General features: G+C 45.0%; 1 protein-coding gene across 5 annotated transcripts in view; it reads left to right on the top strand.

The window, feature by feature from the left end:
- Positions 1 to 19,354, top strand: part of PRDM16 (PR/SET domain 16) — a 472,000-nt gene that overhangs the window by 159,305 nt on the left and 293,341 nt on the right. For all 5 annotated transcript variants that reach the window (XM_082229835.1, XM_082229837.1, XM_082229838.1 and 2 more), the window contains exon 2: positions 9,485 to 9,834. In XM_082229835.1, coding sequence (XP_082085961.1) covers positions 9,485 to 9,834 — 350 coding nt within the window. The remainder of the gene's footprint in view (positions 1 to 9,484; positions 9,835 to 19,354) is intronic.

Genomic DNA, 19,354 nt, shown 5'->3' with positions numbered 1-19,354 from the left:
CAGACACATTAATGCTAAGTGATCACACAGTGCACACGGGGGAAGATCTGTGGCTCAGTGGTCAAGTGTGTGTGTGTGTGTGTCACATTTTCACAATAACCTTCAAATCAAATACATTGTTTCATAACTTGACTTCCCACCCACACCTCCACAGTGTTCTTATTCCAACATTTTCTACTGTGTTGTATCTTTACCTATTGCAAAAAAATAAGTGCAATAATTTTATCCTTTTTCTTCCACTGCTCTTATCTCAAATCCTGCCCGCAATTTCATTTGGCTGTAATTTAAAATATTAAGAATAACAACAATAACAATAATATAGTTCACGAAAAGCCTCCATTCTTCCATAAAATACATCCGTCCTTCTGATCTCATAACTTTGCTGTCAGTTTTGCCATTTCTGCATAGTCCATTGCTTTCAGAAGCCACTCTTTTTTCGTTGGCACCTTCTCTTCTTTCCATGTCTGTGCATTTAATGTTCTACTTGCTGTTGTCACATACACCCAAGCACCCTCATTTAACCCCCCAAACAACCCTGTGAAGTAGGTGAGGCTCAGAGGCTGTGACTGTGTGTTTAATTCTGGCATAATGAGCATTGATTGCAGAGTAAAGAATTTCTCATTGCAGAATTTTAGATTCCTTTGTTCAGATTTTCTTAGTTAAGCAACATGCTCACAGCACTGCCTACAGCTGCATGTAGTTCCTTCTAGAGAGAAGGGGAAAGCTGGCTCAGTTTGGATGTTAATGCGATGCGACCTAATTTTCACTTTCCAAAGCTGTTCTTGAACTGAAACACAGCTATCCCTGGAAAGTCACGTTTCTCTGGGCTTTGCAGCGCAGTTTTCTGATCAAGCGATGTGTTCAAGAAGAAAATGCATGTGCATTAGTGGAAAGGGTGTGCAAACGTGCCAATGTGCATTCACGAAAATGCATACAAAAATGAATTATAGTAAGGAGAATTGCTTGTGGGGGGGGGAGTGTGCGTATTATGGAAAATACGAGCTAAAATGCTGGCAAATTTTCACAAGGACTTTGAACAACAATTAGATGCAGGAATGTGGAGAACTGAACTTAATATTGGAAAAACGAGAAAGTGAAAAATAAGCCACGCTGAAATTGACAGATTTGAGCAAGTCTCTGCTCTTCCCTGAAGCCTATTCCCCAAATATGTTCTCTTTATGGTTCTGTGCGGCACTGAACCAGGTTTCCCTCCCCGCCTGGAAGCACTTTGGAGTGATTGCTTAGACAGAAGCAGCGGCCTGCTGCAACCCTCTGCCCCACTTGGAAACCAAGAACAGGACACAATTCACTATTTCCCCCACTGTTTTGCAAAAGGTGTGAAATGTTCCATGCTTTTTTCGGTTTTTTTCCTGGTGTGCTCAGCCCTCATCCAAAATGATTTGTGTCCAAGCGAGGGAGAAGTCTATGACCCCTGACTTTGGGTTTGTTCCATTAAGTTACAAAGGAAAGAATTTACATCCCTGCAAGCCATAAAAAATATCCAGTGCTTCTCCTAGATCAGCGGTCCACCTGAATATTGCTAAGGGTCTTGCTGGACCACTTACTGACTTTTGTAACAATTGTAATTTGCTTTGCTAAACACTGTCGTTTTTCTTTCTGCTGTGGTTTTCCTTTCTCTGCACTGACCTCTTTTACAGGATAAATGCCACGTCCAAAATTGTAAGGGTTAGACATAAAAGAAGAAGAAGCTTTTTGAGATTTCTCAGTCATGTGCAACTTCTCAGCTGCCTTCAGAAGCAGCATTATTATTAATACTTGCCTAGATAGATAGAAAGATTAAATAGATGATAGATAGATGATAGATATAGATAGATAGATAGATATAGATAGATAGATAGATAGATAGATAGATGAAGAAGAGTTTGGATTTGATATCCCGCTTTATCACTACCCTAAGGAGTATCAAAGCGGATAACAATCTCCTTTCCCTTCCTCCCCCACAACAAACACTCTGTGAGGTGAGTGGGGCTGAGAGACTTCAGAGAAGTGTGACTGGCCCAAGGTCACCCAGCAGCTGCATGTGGAGGAGCGGAGACACAAACCCGGTCCCCCAGATTACGAGTCTACCACTCTTAACCACTACACCACACTGGCTCTCTGGATAGGTGATAGATGATAGATAGATAGATATCAGTGTCATAGCTGTCAACTTTTCCCTTTTCTTGCGAGGAATCCTATTTGGAATAAGGGAATTTCCCTTAAAAAAAGGGAAACGTTGACAGCTATGATCAGTGTTGATGTTGATGTCGTTATCATAAATGTTGCTAGCAGCTGTCCATTTGGGCTGTAAACTTTCAGTTCAAATATATGGAGTGGGGAGCATGATGGGTAAAAGATGGTAACCCTTCAGTAACGTTGAGTTGAGTTGTCTTTGGGGTGGGTGCAGATGAGTGAAACTCACTGCTATGCCTCCCAGTCTTACCTGCCTCTATTATGTACTGTTTCTTTTCAGATGTTCACTTCCTTAGTCCAAAATGTCACACTTTGCCTTTCATAAACAAGAACCAGCAATCCTCCTCTCTGCCTTTACAGGCTGTCTGTACTCCCCACACCTTCCCTCTATCTCCCCACCTCCCTCCGTACGATTCCTAAGCCAACAACCTCCCCCACCCCCGGGGAATCCTCTTCCTGCCTGTCAGGGTTGTACAGCCCAGAGAGTCGGTTGCTACTTTATGCCCAAGTAAAAATGACCCGTTTTCCTTTTCCTTTTTCCCCCCTGCCCCCTTTCTTTCCCACTTTTTCTTTCTTTCTTGTGAACATCCAGTTCTCCAGCTGTCTGCCAAATCTGAGTCTTGGAGGGCTGCCATGTGTCAGGCAAAACGCATAATGTGACGGAATTTCACAAAACTGCTACAGGCCAGATCCTAAGCTGTCGGTGGCATGACCCCAAAATGCAGTCATCCACAGTCATCATACTTAGCCTTTAGTGCAAAGCATCATCATTATTTAATTTATATGCCACTTAACATGCCGAAAACAGCTTCTCGGTCTTTTATGAGTATAAAAATCAATGATTAAATATCCACACGTAATTAAAATACATGGTGCCGAAGCATGGCATCAGGATGCTATGGACTGATTCTGCTGCATTCTGCAACAAGTCACTGTTGCAAGCAATAGGGCATTTGTGGTGGATTTATACTGGATCATCCACATATCAGTCCACTCTACGCGTTGTTTTGTGATGCTTCTCCCGTGTCCCTGCATTGTTGCCATCTGGAGCAGCACCCTTGCACCTTAGTGGGATAAAAAGCAAACAAACATCAGAACGTTTGCAGGATGAAAAGTTGCAGAATTTCAACAGGAAGTTATAGGAAATGCACTGATAGGAAATGAAGAGGTATGTCGGCCGCAAGACTTTTCTTGACACCATCAGTGTTCAAAGTGGAACTGCATATAACTGTCCCCAAACCATCGTGAGCAAAAAGGGGACCTTCCTGAGAATAAGAACGTAATAAGAGTCTGCTAAATCAGGTCGATGACACATCTGGTCCTGCATCCTCTACTCAAAGTGGCCAATGACTATCACTCACTTCTCATTGTTACCGATACTGACTCTCTCTCTCGGCTGAATTTGCAATGCTACCCAGAGGTTGAGAGCAAAGGAAAGATGGAGGGCAGGCTTTCCATTAAGCAGAGGGAAATGATGGATGCTGGTATGAAGTAAGGGCAATGGTTCCCCTCTGCTGGAGGAGTGCCAAGCAGCCCTCTATTTGCACCTCTCAGATGCCTTGCTAGTTTAAGAGCATCTGAAAATCCCTGTTGGATCAGGCCAGTGGCCCATCTAGTCCAGCATCCTATCCTCACAGTGACCAACTATATGCCTTTGGGAAGCCCATGAGCAGGACCTGAGTGGAACAGTAACTCTCCCTACCTGCAGTTCCAAGCAACTGGGATACTGCCTCCAACAGCAGAGGTAGACCGTAGGCATCATTATAACCATTGATAGCCTTATTTTCAGTGACTTTGTCCAATCTTCTTTTGAAGCCATCCAAGTTGGTGACCATCGCTACATTCGGTTGGAGGGAAATCCATATGTGAGGAAGTGCTTCCTTTTGTCTGCTCTTTGTCTCTTGCTATTCAGGTTCATTGTATAGCCCCATTGGGTCCTAGTATTCTCCCTATCCAATTTCTTTCCACCATGCATCATTTTACACACCTCAACGAGAAGAGGCTTCAGGTGTGATGGAGGATGCCATCCTGTCACCAGCGTTTGGACCAGACTAGTCCTGCACATGCTATAGGGTAGTGGTGCCCTCTCCTCAGGCCACAAAGTGTCCTGGGCTCACCTTGGAGCAATATAGAGGAGAAGGAAGAGCAGGACCAAGAGGCTTTGGAAGCTGGCAGTGGGGAAAGCCCATAGCTCAGTGGTAGAGAACCTGATTTGCATGCAGAAGGTCCCAAATTCAAGGTAGGGCTGGGACTATTCATGGCCTAAAACCCAGGAGCATCTAGGCAGTAGTGAGCTAGATAGACCAATGGTCTGACTTGGTATAAGGTAAAAGGTGAAGAGACCCCTGACCATTAGGTCCAGTTGTGGCCGACTCTGGGGTTGCGGCGCTCATCTCGCTTTATTGGCTGAGGGAGCTGGCGTACAGCTTCCAGGTCATGTGGCCAGCATGACTAAGCCACTTCTGGCGAACCAGAGCAGCACACGGAAATGCTGTTTACCTTCCCGCCAGAGCGGTACCTATTTATCTGCTTGCACTTTGACGTACTTTCAAACTGCTAGGTTGACAGGAGCAGGGACTGAGCAACGGGAGCTCACCTCGTCATGGGGATTTGAACCGCCGACCTTCTGATCGGCAAGTCCTAGGCTCTGTGGTTCAACCCACAGCGCCACCCGCATCCCTTGGTATAAGGTAGATACTTCTGTTTCCCTGACAGGGTGTGGACGTCAGCAGACAGTCAATGATGCCAACCCCTGATTCCAACTCTGAAAGCAGATTACACTTGGGACAGGAGTTGGCACCACATGAAATGTTAAGGTTAGAGAAGCAGGTGGAGCTGTTGGTTTTTGTCATCGCTGTAGAGGTTTGGTTTTGAGAAGTGATATTTCTCAGGCAGGTTGCTGCACAACCCTCTAGGCACCCTTAAGTACAGAGGGAACAGCGACGAAAAGAACCCTCAATACTGCTCAGGAGCCGGGCAGCTTGTCATGTCAAGTTCCCCTTCGATGGTCTCACTCTGCTCTTAAACCCAGCCTTCCCTCCTCAGCCTGGTTGGAATCCCTGTTTCATAAGTGCAAAGGGGGCTAATCATAGAGTGGAAAATAATTTGACTTGCTAATACCCAGAGGAGAAACATTTACTGCAACCACAAGTATTTTCGGGATTATGGTGTATAATGCTTCTGAAAGGCTTGTTTCTGGGGGCATGTTTGCGTAAGCAAGATTGCCCTCTCTCTCCCCCTCCCTCTCGCTCTCTTTCTCTTTTTCTCTCTTGCTGAAGGAAACGTACATAAGCGATAGATGCATTCGCCCCGGAATGCACGCAACAAAAAAATCCTCCTTCCTATCCCTTTAGTGATCCAAAGCAATGATTTTCAGAATAAGCGTTTATGAGGCCTCAAAAGAAAAGGAGGGGAATATTTCTCAGAGGCCAGAGGCCCCGTTTTGAGAATATAAAAGGGATGAAAGATTCATTCCTTAAAAGTCGAGCCCTGCTGTTATAACTGCTCTGCTCCTATTCGGCAGCACAAAAAATGCCTTTCCACGCTGAAGTGAAAACTGCAATTTCGGTCGGGTGCTATTTCCCTCCCTCCCCTTCCCCGATTACATCAGAGGTCAGCCATTAATATTCTCGCTAGGAGTCCCGCACATTGCTCCAGAGTCCACAATGAGGCAGTTGTTGGATTGTTATTCTGGGGAGGGGGGTGCAAGGAGCGAGGAGGGAAATATGGCAAAAGAAAGCAGGGAGCCTGCAGCTGATGGCTGGGCTGGGGAAAGGTAAATTTGTTCTCCCCACCCCACCCCACCCTCCCCACCCCCCAAAAAAAAGTGAGAAAGGGGGGGGGACACAGCCCAGCCGATTGCCACATATGAAAGGGTTTTATTTATTTATTTAAAAGCTTAACATATACTGTTGGTCTGGGTCTCGTAGCCCTACCTGTACCTTTCTACATTGCCAGGCTCATAGAGCAACATGCTATCTCAGAGCCATAGCTCAGTGATGGAGCATCCACTTTTTGCATACCAGGTTCAATCCCTGGTAACATCTCTGCCTAGGACAGCTCTCAGAATGGTTTGAAAGCCAATCCGTCTTCCTAGGGAATTCTAGGAGTTGTAGTTCTGTAAAGGAGTACAGGAGTCTCCTGATGTCTCTCAGCACCCTTAACAAGCTACAGTTCCCAGGGTTCTTCTACCACTGTTCAAAGTGGCACCAGAGTGCTTTAAACGTATTGTGCGGTTTGGAGCCACTGCCTTGAGTAGCAGAAATGGCCTGTCCGTGTCAACAGGGGTAGAGGTAGGCAATGGAGTTCTAGCGGTTTGTATCCAGCGTTAGCCCTATAACAGACACAGGTCCATTAATTTCAGTGGGTTTGCTCTGTGTAAAACTTAGTTGCAGACAACCCAGCATCTTCGAGAATCCGGCAGAACGCAGAAATCTAGCTAGAGACATTTAGCGGTTTCCATTGAATTGTTATTTTTAACTTTTCTTCAGAAGCTCATCGAACAGGTTGCTCTCCCCCCTCCCTTTCTATGCATTTTAGCAAAAACAAACAAACAAGCAAGCGAAAGAGCAGAAAGGGGATGTAACGGGTGACTGCGGAATTACAGCCTTCCTTTGCAACCCAGTTTTAAGTGTCGCAATTTGCAGCCTGCTAAAATAATCACACTAATTTCCTAATTGCTCTTGGGGTTGGGCGGAGGGAGAACGACTTTGCTAGATTAAGGGTATTTAGCCTGTGTGTGTGTGTGTGTGTGTTTAAAAGTAACAACAGAGGACACAGTGCACGGTTCATTCCTGTATGGTGCTGAGCGTCTTCCATCTGTGCTACAGTTCCCTTGCAACTGTGGGTGCCGTGCTCCCTCCTGACCGGACGCATTGTTGGTTCCTTGATGTGGTCACTTACTCTGACTAATTCAGCTAATTGCTCTCCCTTGCAATTTTACGTTTGTTCTGCATATGTCCTATTTGAATGTTTTCTGGGGGTGTTTTCTCTCTCCCTCTGCTCCCAAACAACATAGAACTTTAGTGCATGAGGGAAACAGCTGCGGCTCTTTGCTGCTTTTGTGAGCGGAAGGCACAAATCAGTGGAAGAAGAAATAAAAGACACCCCTACCCACTTGTAGGCTCATAATTACTCTTCTGAATGCTCCTAAATTAAATAAGTGTTTTAGCCACATGACTTTTAAAGGTTTGGGTCTTTTTGTTTTCTCTGCAGAGAATAGATCTGAAATAGTTCCTGAAGGGCTCTGTTTGTAAGCGGATTATGAATCTATTTTTCTGCAGCCATTAAACCGAGAAGCACATTTCCACCACCCTGCCGTAACCCAGGATTCAATCACAGGCAAACCTTCTTCCTGATGTGAAGGGTTTTGTTTTTTCTAATCGAGTAATATGTACACTGCAGTGGAGAGACGAGTTTAACTTCAGTCGTATATCTAGCTAGCTAGCTCCCGGTTTCTTTTTGACAAATTCCTATCCGTCAGCTTATTAACCCAACCTGCTGTATTGAATGAAATTAGATTCATGGTCAAAAACCCAATTTTCATTGAACTCAGTACTTTTCAATGACTGTTCTGCAGGTCCTTTACCAAACCTTTGACTTACCTACTCAGTTTATACGTTAGCAGTCGAGCCACCACATTCAGGACTAGTTGCAACTTCTGGGTTAGCTTCAAGGGCAGTCCCACATGCTTGCAAAAATGCATATACCAGGGTAAAGTGTGCACATAAATACATATGTTGGTGAAGATAACATACCAGAATGCATTATATTAGTGCAAATTGCTTTGTGCAACTGTGTATGTTTGGCAAAATTGCTACCTACCTACCTACCTATCTGTGTTTTCACACTAAAATTCTGATGAATTTTCACAAGGACTTTTCATTAAAAACACACACACACTGATGTGGAGATGTGGAGAAATGAGCTTATCATTAGAACGATAAGTAACTGAGATAAACTAAAACAGAAACGTTCACCTATCCCTACATCTGAGTACAGTTGTGCATATGCTGGCGATGCTGTTGTGTTCAAGGAGAAACTGTTCTCTATGGCTTGCCGAGCAGGGCATAAAAGCGAGAGGCATGGCTTCAAGGGCAGGTTGGCTGCTCACCTCCTTTCGAGTAACTCACTGAACCAGATCCAGACATGGATTTTGAATGGCGTCTGTGGCCAAGCCTGAACTGCGGGTGGCATAGTTATACTACAGGAACATGGTAGGACATCGTTGGGGGAGGTGGAGAGAGAGAGGGGGGGAGGCATATTTTTTTGAACAATAAAGGAATATGTACTTTCCCAGTAAGTTTGCAAAGATGAGCTGCTTGTGACTCAGGAATTGCCCTTGCTTGCAAAAAATAAACATGGCCTTACATAGTTCATTCAGATGCACACATCTTGGCCTGCGAAGCTGATATATGCATGGCTTTTGCTTTGCTAAAATGCATAGAAGTGTAAGAGGGAAATAGTAAATGTAGCACTCTGTCCCCATGTGTTCCTTGCTCAAATTCATCCCTAGCCTTGCCCTTATTCTCAGACCCTTGGTCTTCACTGACTGGCAGAGGCTCTCCAGGGTTCCATCCCTACTTGGAGAGGCTGGGACCTTCCACATGCAAAGCTTGGTCCTTTCTATCTCTTTCAACAATGTCAGTGGTTGAAGGAGTCAACAGAATCTTCAACTAGCATTTTTTAAATCATTATTTAGTGAATTTATATACTGCCCTATACCCACAGGTTTCAGGGCAGTTCACAGGATAAAATATAAAAGTACAAAAAACACAGAGTTGCCATTTTTCAAAAAGGAAAAAAAAATCAGGTCACCCCAATTTGTTGACCCCCTTTTTTTTTTTTTAGGAAGATCCCCAAGTTGTTGAACTTTTCTTTTTTTTCTTTTTAACAAAACTTTTCTTTTTAGCAAAAATGCCAAAAATACACAATTTTTCCATTGACTTGCCATTGACACCAAGGGCAAAGTGCCACCTTTTAGAAATCCCCCCATGTCAATTCCACCTTTGAAATCTTGGTCATATCCAGGGAAATACAGACGTATGGCGGCTCTAAAATAACAATAACACACACCCCCAACACATTTTAAAAGGGCATAAGAAGCAGCATTCTCTGCTGGGCAGCAGCAGTCCTTGTGAAGCCTGTCAGGTCCTCCCCTGGTTCCACAGAGGCCTGTTTCTGAGGCTAAATCTCGCTGCCTTGGTACCCAGGGAGTACTTGACTATTCCCTTTGCCCAAGAGAAGAGGATCTCACCACTTATCCCTTTCTGTTTGTGTGTGTGTTTTCAAGGTGACAACGAGATTGTGAACAACATGTACGAAACCGAGGCAGACCTCCTAGCAGGTGAGAGCGGGGAGGAGGAGACTGAGGACAGCATCATGTCCCCCATCCCCGTGGGGCCGCCATCCCCTTTCCCCGCCGGAGAGGACTTCAACCCCAAGGAAGGCTCTCCGTACGAAGCTCCCGTCTACATCCCCGATGACATTCCAATCCCGCCCGACTTTGAGCTGAGGGAGTCTTCCATTCCAGGGGCAGGGCTGGGCATCTGGACCAAAAAGAAGATTGAAATTGGGGAAAGATTCGGGCCTTACATGACCTTTCCAAGGACGACGTTGAAAGAAGCAAACTTTGGATGGGAGGTAAGAAGGCTTTTGACTAATACGATAGTGATTGGTTTGGCTTTGGAGGAAGGTGCAGTCTTTGATGTTGGATGACCTCCAGGACCGGGAAGAAGAGTGGCTTTGTTGATTTCATGTCTTCGTGGATATTCTGATTTTTATTGTGCAATGATTATTGATTGTTATGAATGATTTGGTTTCAGTCCCACAAACACACTTTTTGGACGTTCCACAGCCAATCTTTATAGGGTCCACAGCGTCATAAGATTGAATTCTGGAGAAATGGCTTTTTTAAGGGCTTTGTGGGAAATTCAAAGTTCAGCACTGATGGGAATGCTGGTTTAAAAGGAGGGTAGTGGTCAGGGGTTGGGCTTGCTGGCATTCGGGGGTGGGGAAGCAAATGTCCACCTGCTATCATCAGACCCTTGAGAACCTCCCCCCTTTATTTGTTTGAGAGCCAGTGTGGTGTAGTGGTTAAGAGCGGTAGACTCGTAATCTGGGGAACCGAGTTCGATTCCCTGCTCCTCCACATGCAGCTGCTGGGTGACCTTGGGCTAGTCACACTCTTCTTCTTCTTTATTGTTTTCCATCTCTATCCCACCATTTCTCCTAGGTGGCTACATGGTTCTGCCCCTCCCCATCACAACAACCCTGTGATGTAGGTTAAGCAGAGGGACTGTGGCTGGCCCATGGTCACCCCAGTGAGCTTCATGGCTGAGCAGGGATTTGTTTTTTTAAAATAAAATATTTATTACAAATTTTTAACAAAAAAGAAGGCAACAAACATGTAAAATACAACAAAACAAAAAAGACAGAAGAAGTTTAGAAAGTAAACATAGAATAAAAAGAAAGAAAAAAGTACATAAAAGTTAATTTATCCACAAATCATATTTCCATAAACCTTGGACTTCCTCACATCACCCTTTCCTGCGTTCTCAGTCATATAGTTATAAACAGCAATTTATTACCTTATTTCAAACCTTATTGATAGTTCTCGAATATTATGTCTCCAATTTTCAATATTTCTATCATATATTAAACTGATTAACTTAAGCATAATATTACCTCAGATTTCATCATTTTCTTAGGGATTTGAACCCTAGTCCCCCAGGTCCTATGCTGACATTCTGACTACTCTGTACCATGCTAGCAGGAGGGCTGAGAAACTCTTGCAAAGGAAGACAGGTTTTCTCTGTTTTCCAGATGCATAGAATCTGAATATACTTGGAACAGAATGTGTAGGTGTTTTAAGAACAACAACACTGCATAGAATGCTGTGCACACAGACCTAGTTATATGTTCAGTTTCTGACAGCAAAGCTTTTAAAACCTGCTTTTGTAAACAGTTATTGAACTCACTGCTGAATATCTCTAGCCAGTATGAGAAGTCCTGCCCCCCCCCATATAAACATGATGGACAATTTTCTTTTAACTTCGACAGGAAAGCTGGAAGTAGAAAAGCAGCTCACTTTCTAGGAACATTTTTGAGAGCTCCTTTTTTTTTTGGTCAGGCAATAAATGGAACTGCTGGTGTTTTTGCTTCCTGTCCTGGGTGAGAGTCAAGGCAAACATGTGATGTAGCTGCTTGACAGGTTGCATTTGCTTCCCACTAAACCTGTCGGAAAGGCGCTGCTGGTTTTAGGAACTTCTTCTCTCAACAGGCAGGGAAGCCGTCCAAAAGCAAAACTGACTGGGACCTGTGTTAACCTCAAACACACACAAAAAAAAACCCCCAAAACTCACACAGCAAGGCTTTCTTAAGCAGGGGAGACTCTTGTCACCAAGCTGAGACCTCTGTATCCTGGCCATTCTGTGTGAATAAGTACATTCTTAGCTAGGTATGGGAATCTATGGGAAGCTACCACTTTCTCACCCCCCCCAAAAAAAAAACCCTCTGTGGGGCTGCTTCATAGAAAACACTTTTTTCAAGCAAAGGTAGGAAACCTGCAGCCAACTAGATGTTACTGGACTCTAACCCCCGTCAGCCCTGGCCAGCATGACTGATGACCAGGGATGATGGGGATTGTAGTCCAGCAACACCTGTAGGGCCACAGCTTCACCAGCACCCCATTTTAAAGCATCAGCTGAAGCACTCTTGCAGCCCAGTTCCTCGAGAGCCAGTGTGGTGTAGTGGTTAAGAACGGTAGTCTCGTAATCTGGGGAACCGGGTTCGTGTCTCCACTCCTCCACATGCAGCTGCTGGGTGACCTTGGGCTAATCACACTTCTTTGAAGTCTCTCAGCCCCACTCTCCTCACAGAGTGTTTGTTGTGGGGGAGGAAGGGAAAGGAGAATGTTAGCCGCTTTGAGACTCTTTCCAGCAGTGGTAAAGCTGGATATCAAATCCAAACTCCTCCTCCTCCTCCTCTTCTTCTTCTTCTTCTTCTTCTTGCAGCCCAGTTCCTCCTGACCCCCTTTCTTCCCCAAGAGGGGGAATGTACTTCAGAGAGGGAGAGAAGGAAGAGGGAACAGAGCAGGCAGCACCATTCAGCTCCTGCATTTCCTGGGCTGCATGGAGCTGTCTTTTATAGGTGGGAGTTGTGAGTCTGGTAGACCCCTGGATAGGAGTGCAAGCTGTGGTTCGAGTCTCTGCAAGCTCAACAGGTGGTCTGTGCCTACCTTGGATGAGGCCACCTCTGCATTGAACATGGATGCTCACATTTTTGAGCACCTCTGTTTTGAATAGTGATTCCATATATCCACAGGAGGCTGGTCCATTAGAGCACAGTGGCAACTGCCCTAGCAATGCCAGTCTGCTCTCATCTCAGCCAGGTCCTCTCATCTCATGCGAAAGGTTAAAATCCACATGATCTGCCATGGAGGGCTTGCAAACTCACGTGGGCTGGTAGGAAGCAATGGTTCTATCCATCATTGGCTCTGGCTCCCCCTACTGTTGAGCTCCCTGCCTTCCACCCTATCAGTCCCAATGAGCACCAGCCACCATTGCATGTATCCACCTCTGACTGTCATTGGTGGTGTCTTTTGTATATAATACTTGATCTACAAGGATAGACATTTTTCCGGTTGGCAGTTGTGGTGGTCCCATTCACCTGTGAGGATAAATATTGTTCCTGGCAATCACCGGATGTTGCTCTTCTCCTAATCTGAGCATTGTTAAAAGAATCTGGCTAGGAACCAGATCATCCTCACCCAACCTTCCTTCCTCTTACATGTGTGACTTTCCGAGTTCTTACGCTGGCATTCCTGCTGCCATTGTACATCTCCACTCCCTCCTCCCTTGTACCCCAAAGGTGTCGGGGGGTGGAGGATTTCCTCTTCACAAGGCAAAAGTGTGATGCTTTCCATGGGGACAGATTCCAGAAGAGCGGCCTTGTTAGTGAGGTGCCGGTGGAAAAGGCATTGAGAGCTGTGGCATGTAAAAGATCTGGCTGATTTATTGTAGAGCCAAGTGTCAGATGCATGAAGTGGCAAGGGTTTTTCACATCCTGAATGTGATGCATAAACAGTTTACTTTGGACACTTTCAGAGGCATCTGGCTGTGGCATGGCCCCAGTCTCATGCCTGGAAAAAGGACGGGGCAGCCAAGTCTTAAGGCTCCTGTGCCACTGGCTGAGGAATTCATGGAGGGGAGAAAGAAGGCAGAAAAAAGCATTTCTCTCTGTTTGATTAGACTATAACTCATGGGCATCCAGTGAAGCTGGGCATTGGAAGGTTCAGGACAGGCACAAAGCTACAGAATTGTGCATGGTTGAGCTGCTGTCACAAAAGGGAGTGACAGACACCAGCTTGGGTGGGCCTGAAACCGTATTAGGCAAATTCCCAGAGGATAAAGCTATCAGTGGCTACTTTCCACATCAGGTGTGTTAAACCACCACTATCAGAGGCAGCAGTCCTCTGAAGGCCAGTTGCTGGAATCACAGGCGAGGAGAGAGCATTTCATTTATTTCCTATTTATTTCATAAAATTAATATGCCACGAATGCAAAGCGACAACCACAAAGTGGTTTGCGAAAAGGGTAAAACCACATATCGGTGAAAAAGAGTTTGGAACAGCCATTCGAAACATGTAAAACTGCTGCGCTCAAGTCCTTCTGTCAGGCTTTCCCATAATGGGCATCTGGTTGGCCACTGTGAGAAAAGGCTGCTGGACCAGTTGGGCTTTTGACCTGATGCAGCTGCAGGGCTCTCCTTACACTCTTATCTTCTTGTGAATTGGAGTGGGCTTGTGATAATCAACCTGTGAGCAGGGGCTTTGGAATGCGAGACAGGACCCCAACAGGTGAGTTCCCCTAAGGCCAAGTCACCTGAAGGTTTAAGTACATCCTGCTCTACTTTGCTTGCCCAGTGGCAAAGGGAGAGGTTAGGAGAAGAAGTGCTTGTGTTTAAGCTGGGGTTGTGGAGCAGCCTTTAAGGCAGTGGTTCTCAACCTGTGGGTCCCCAGATGTTGATGGACTACAACCCCCATCATTCCTAGTGGTCAGGGATGATGGGAGTTGTAGTCCAACAACATCTGGGGACCCACAGGTTGAGTACCACTGCTTTAAGGGCTCACACTCTTCAGGTGGGTGGGTGGGCATGAGAAAACCTTTGTTGGAGCAAGTTGCTCACCTGGACCTTTCCACAGTCCTGTAGCCCCTCACCCACTGCATCACTTGGCCGTTTGAGTCCCTGTTGTGGATGGATCAGAACATGGGGTGCTGAACTGGGTGAATGTTTGTTCAAGCAAAGCAAATGTCCCATCATTTCATGCTGAAGCCTGCCCACCCCAATAGACAAAACCATGCAGGTTTAATTCAACAACAAATCAGCTCCTTGCCCATTCTCCACTGCTGCCACTTATTACTTAATCGAATACTCAACTCAAATGGAAATCCATTCAGTGGTTGTTGGGCCTTCAGTTCCCACCATTTATGAGTATGGGCCATGCTGGCTGGGGCTGATGGGAGCTGAAGTCTGAGAGGGCTGCAGGCTTCCCATCAGTCATTTAATCAGATGACAGGTTTAACTAGCCAAATCTGGGTTCGTATCCAACATAATCCTACTCAGAGTGAGCCTGTTGAAATTAATAGGTGTGGTTAACTTAGGTCCATTCATTCCAGCCAGTTTCCTCTAAGTAGAACTTAGATGGCTGCAATCTCTGGAATTTTACTCACCATCCCTAACCTTCCCACCATCTGTCAATGAATCAGGACTTCTGCTCAGGTTGGCCAAGAAGAACCAATCACACGCAATGCAACACATGTGAATGAATTATTGAATGGAGGAATAAATATGATTAACCTATCAAAACTACCTCCTCCCACTCCCCCAAAAAATGGTTGGGGGGAAAAAGGATCCTTTGCCAAATCTCTCAACAGCTTTCCACTGCATTTAACAAAGGTGCCTCAGAAGATCTTCCTGCCCTGGGATGCTTCAACCGTGAATCTCATAACTTTTGGAATGTTTGATTAGCACCACCTTACGGAGTTGCTTGCAGAAACATCCTCCTTCCCACCTCCTCTTCTTTTTTCAGCCTTGGAAATATCAGGCCATTCCAAGCAGGGTGTGGACACGAAGGCAGGCCTGGATTTGCACACATTAAAATATACATTTTATGAGCTAAACGGAAACACCTTGTGGAATGAAGGAAAACATTCCTTAAGGAGCGCAGCACGTCAGTTGTATGTGTGTGGGGGGGGGAGAGTGTTGGTTGGCCGCTAAACAGAGGCAACTTCTGAAGGCCGCATATACAACCCCTTTAGAGACTTACTGTAGCTTTAGTCCAGCTTTCCCCTTCGGTAGACTAAATCACCCACCATCCCCAGCCAGCATTGGCAGTGGTCAAGGACCATAGGAGTCATAGTCCAACAACATCTGGGGATTCAAGGCTGGGAAAAGATGCTCTAGGCTGCTCATTTGTTCAGAGGGTTTCATGTGGAGTCAGATACCTGGTGCACTTTTTTAAAAAAAATCTTCTCCCTAAAACTCCTGGCTGTCACTCAGTTTGGGATGGAGACTTTCTCTTTTATATATATGTATAATTTTTACATATTAGTTATCATTCATACAACAGAACTTCATATCTTATACAATCTTTTTGGACTTCCATCAGCCCCTCTGATGGTCCTCCGTTCTTACCACTTATTCTGCATTTCTTAAATTCCTATTGCCTTTAATTATCTTAACTAACAGTCCCCCTCATTACCTTTTTTTGCAATATTTCAAATAGTCCACCTTACAAACCTTCTCGCAAACCTACAAGCGTAATATGATCATCACAATTACTCTCCAAATAGTCCATAAATTTATGCCAGTCTTCTGTGAATCTCTGGTCCGGCAGATTTCGAATTCTTTCTGTTAATTTATCTAATTCTGCATAGTCCATCAGTTTCATCCTCCATTCTTCTTTTGTCGGTAATTCTTCTTGTTTCCAGAAACTTAAAACAGGATGGAGAATTTCTCTATCTCATGGTTCTAAAACAGAGGTGGGTAGCCCGCCCGCCCCCAGCCCTGGGGTAGAGGCTGATCGATCTCCCCAAGCAATTTTTCTGCCCCCATCTTCATAAGACCCCACTGATTTTGGTGGTAGTAGAAAGAAAACGAAATAAATAAGTGTTGGCGTTGCCCTTCTAGAGTTGACCAGAGAGGAGGTTGGGGACAAAATTAGAATGAGTTGGCTCTGCCTATCATTGGCTCTGGCTCAGCCTCTCTGCTGTTTTGCACTGCCAGTCCCAGTGGGCACCAGCAGCTGCTGTGATAACCCCTCAACTGATCTGCATGGCTCAGATGAGGAGGCAGGCACTGCTCACCTGTGCATACCTGTGTATGTATGTGTGTACTGCGTTTCTGGCCTACTGTTCGATTTGGCCTCTTTTGCTCATTCTCTGGTCCTGCCCAATTGCTCTCTAGTCCTGAATCCTAGTTCCCAGCCTTCTGACTTCGGCTCCAGACTGCTTCCCACGGCCCAGCCCTGGCAGATACTTCTAAAAATGTAAATCATTAAATTGTCCCTGATGGATGTTGAGGCAATAAATAGTATCCATTGTGTACATGCATTTCTGACATCCCTGGGTTGCATCCAGGCTAGGTTAGCCTGGTCTTCAAAACAAATGGAACTTCAGTCATGACTAATTTGTCCTCCTGGTTTCAGCGGGACCTAAATTAGTCCTTACTCAGCCCTCTAAATCCACCAGTAAACATTAAATTGTATATACACATAAACCTTTAAAAAAAATGCTTTTCAATGGAACATTCCAAAGTTCCAAGAAAATAACAACAGCAACGTGGTGTTGTAGCCCACACTACTCCTACTCAGAGTAGACACATTAAAATTAATGGACATGTCTATTTAGGTCCATTTGTTTTAATGGGTCTAGGCTGAGTAGGACTAACTTTGGATAGAACATTTGAGGGTTGTTGTTTTTTAATGGAAAGAGACCATAATTTATTAGGGTAACACATATTTCGCATGTAGAAGGTCCCATGTTTGGGGCTTGGTACCTCTGGTTAAAAGGACAAGAGAGCAGGTGGTGTACAAGTCCCTTCTCCATCTGATACCCTGGAAAGCTCCTGCCAGTTACAGCAGAGCAGGAGTAGTTAATGTGGTGTCCTCCAGATGTTGCTGGACTCCAACTCCCATTGCTCCAAGCCTCTATCATCTGAAGGAAGCTATGTTGCCTATCCCTGAAACAGACAGCACTGGGCACTGTCTGACTGTTGTGCCTTCATTGCCAAGCTGGTGGGCTTCTGAAAGCATATGGCGGCCACTGTGAAAACAAGTGGTTGGACTAGGTCAGGAGTGGGGAACTGCAAGCTCAGGACCAAATGCATCCCACCAGGTCTATCTATTATCAAGCATGGCCAAACTTGGTCCTCCAGCTGTTTTGGGACTACAATTCCCATCATCCCTAGCTGTGGATGATGGACCAGTGGACCAGTGGATGATGGGAATCGTAGTCCCAAAACAGCTGGAGGGCCAAGTTTGGCCAGGCCTGGATCTCTATGGTCCTCAGGATTGTCGCCAGGTCACACTCCTCACTGGTCCTCCTTTGCAGCCTGAGTGTTTTTCCTGAGTGGTGTACGTCCCTGGACTCGACTCCCTTGCTTGCCTGGCTAGAAGATATAGAGAGGCGTGATTGTTGAAACTAGCCTACTATATAAAGGTCACATTTCTAGTTGTTTCTCTCTTCACATTTGCCTCTGGCCACACCCACCATTGGCATGTGACCTTCCCCACTGCCTGCCACAAGGTAGACCAGAAAGGGATGTGGACTTTGGGTTGAAAAAGGATGCCTTGCAGCTGGACAAGGCTGAGCTTTGGTCATAATCCAGCTGAGCTCTTTCTGGGCTCTTGGGCTGACTTAGCAGGTTGTCCGGAATAAGCATATATGGACAGGATCCAAGGAAGCACAGCTATGTCCCATTGATTTCAATGGAAAAAGTTAGTTACAATAATGTTTGCAAATGGGTAAGGTCATATTGTATAAGGTTCTCAACCCATTCCCTCTTTGGGACATCTGCCATAGCAAAGGTTGTGTCAAGGTTGCAAAATCCTGGATGTTTGAGATTCCCTAAATTGCTCTTAATTCTTGGAAGTTCCATGCAAGCTAACAAGAGCCTATATTACTTCTCCATAACCTTGCAGCAAACTTTTGTCCTTTTCTTCTTCTGATAAAAGTCTTTGTTTATTTTCACATACTCGGTAATGCTTCATATCTCCTTTCTTTCCTGAACGCGAGACTCGGTACAGGCCCTTTCTATTATCTATCATAAATGTTGTTGACTTTCCAATGCTATTAATTTTTATTTTTCGCAGTGGACGTGAGAGAATACACACTTTCCTGGGAGCACCTCACATTTCTTCAAAGCTCCTTTGTTTTTTCAGCTACTACAGAAAGCAACAAATCTTTGTCTCCTAATGCAAATAATTCTTAGCTACCCCAAAAAAACCATTGGACTTCAGATAGCTATCAGCTTCTTTATTTGTTCCATCTTCCGTTCTCCTCATTAGCAGCGATCATTACTGGGGCTCCACCAAACGTTCACCAGATTTTATTCACTGTTTTAACAATATGTGGTGTTTGTTCGCTAATGCTGTTGCTTGAATTAAGAATCGCTTAGAACAGCACAACCTATCAGGGACCACATACTGATGTCACGACGCTATACCTGGCATGACAACAGTAAATATAACCAAATGGGTTGACATAACCAAATCATAATTTGGCTACATGATGCTATCACTGAGGGCAGGTGAGGTCAGTGTTTTGAACAAATGTGCACATGTTCTTTGCACAGTCTTGCACATGTTCATCCAGACATTAATTCCATCCATTTATGAGAATCTGTGATTTATTTATTTTTTAATCTGAACAAATTCCACTTTCATATTTAAATATAATGAGATTAATGGTCATGGCTAAATTAGCACTGTTGATTTCAAGTGGACCTACTCAGAACAAGACATACAGTGGTACCTCGGGTTACAGGCACTTCAGGTTACAGACGCTTCAGGTTACAGACCTTGCTAACCCAGAAATAGTACCTCAGGTTAAGAACTTTACCTAAGGAAGAGAACAGAAATCATGTGGTAGTGGCGCAGCGG

The sequence above is a fragment of the Podarcis vaucheri genome (genome assembly GCF_965113315.1).
Source record: "Podarcis vaucheri genome assembly, chromosome: 7".
In the NCBI taxonomy this organism is placed as follows: Eukaryota; Metazoa; Chordata; class Lepidosauria; order Squamata; family Lacertidae; genus Podarcis; species Podarcis vaucheri.
Note: the sequence above shows the minus strand (reverse complement) of the source record. Positions and strands in the feature narration are given on the sequence as shown.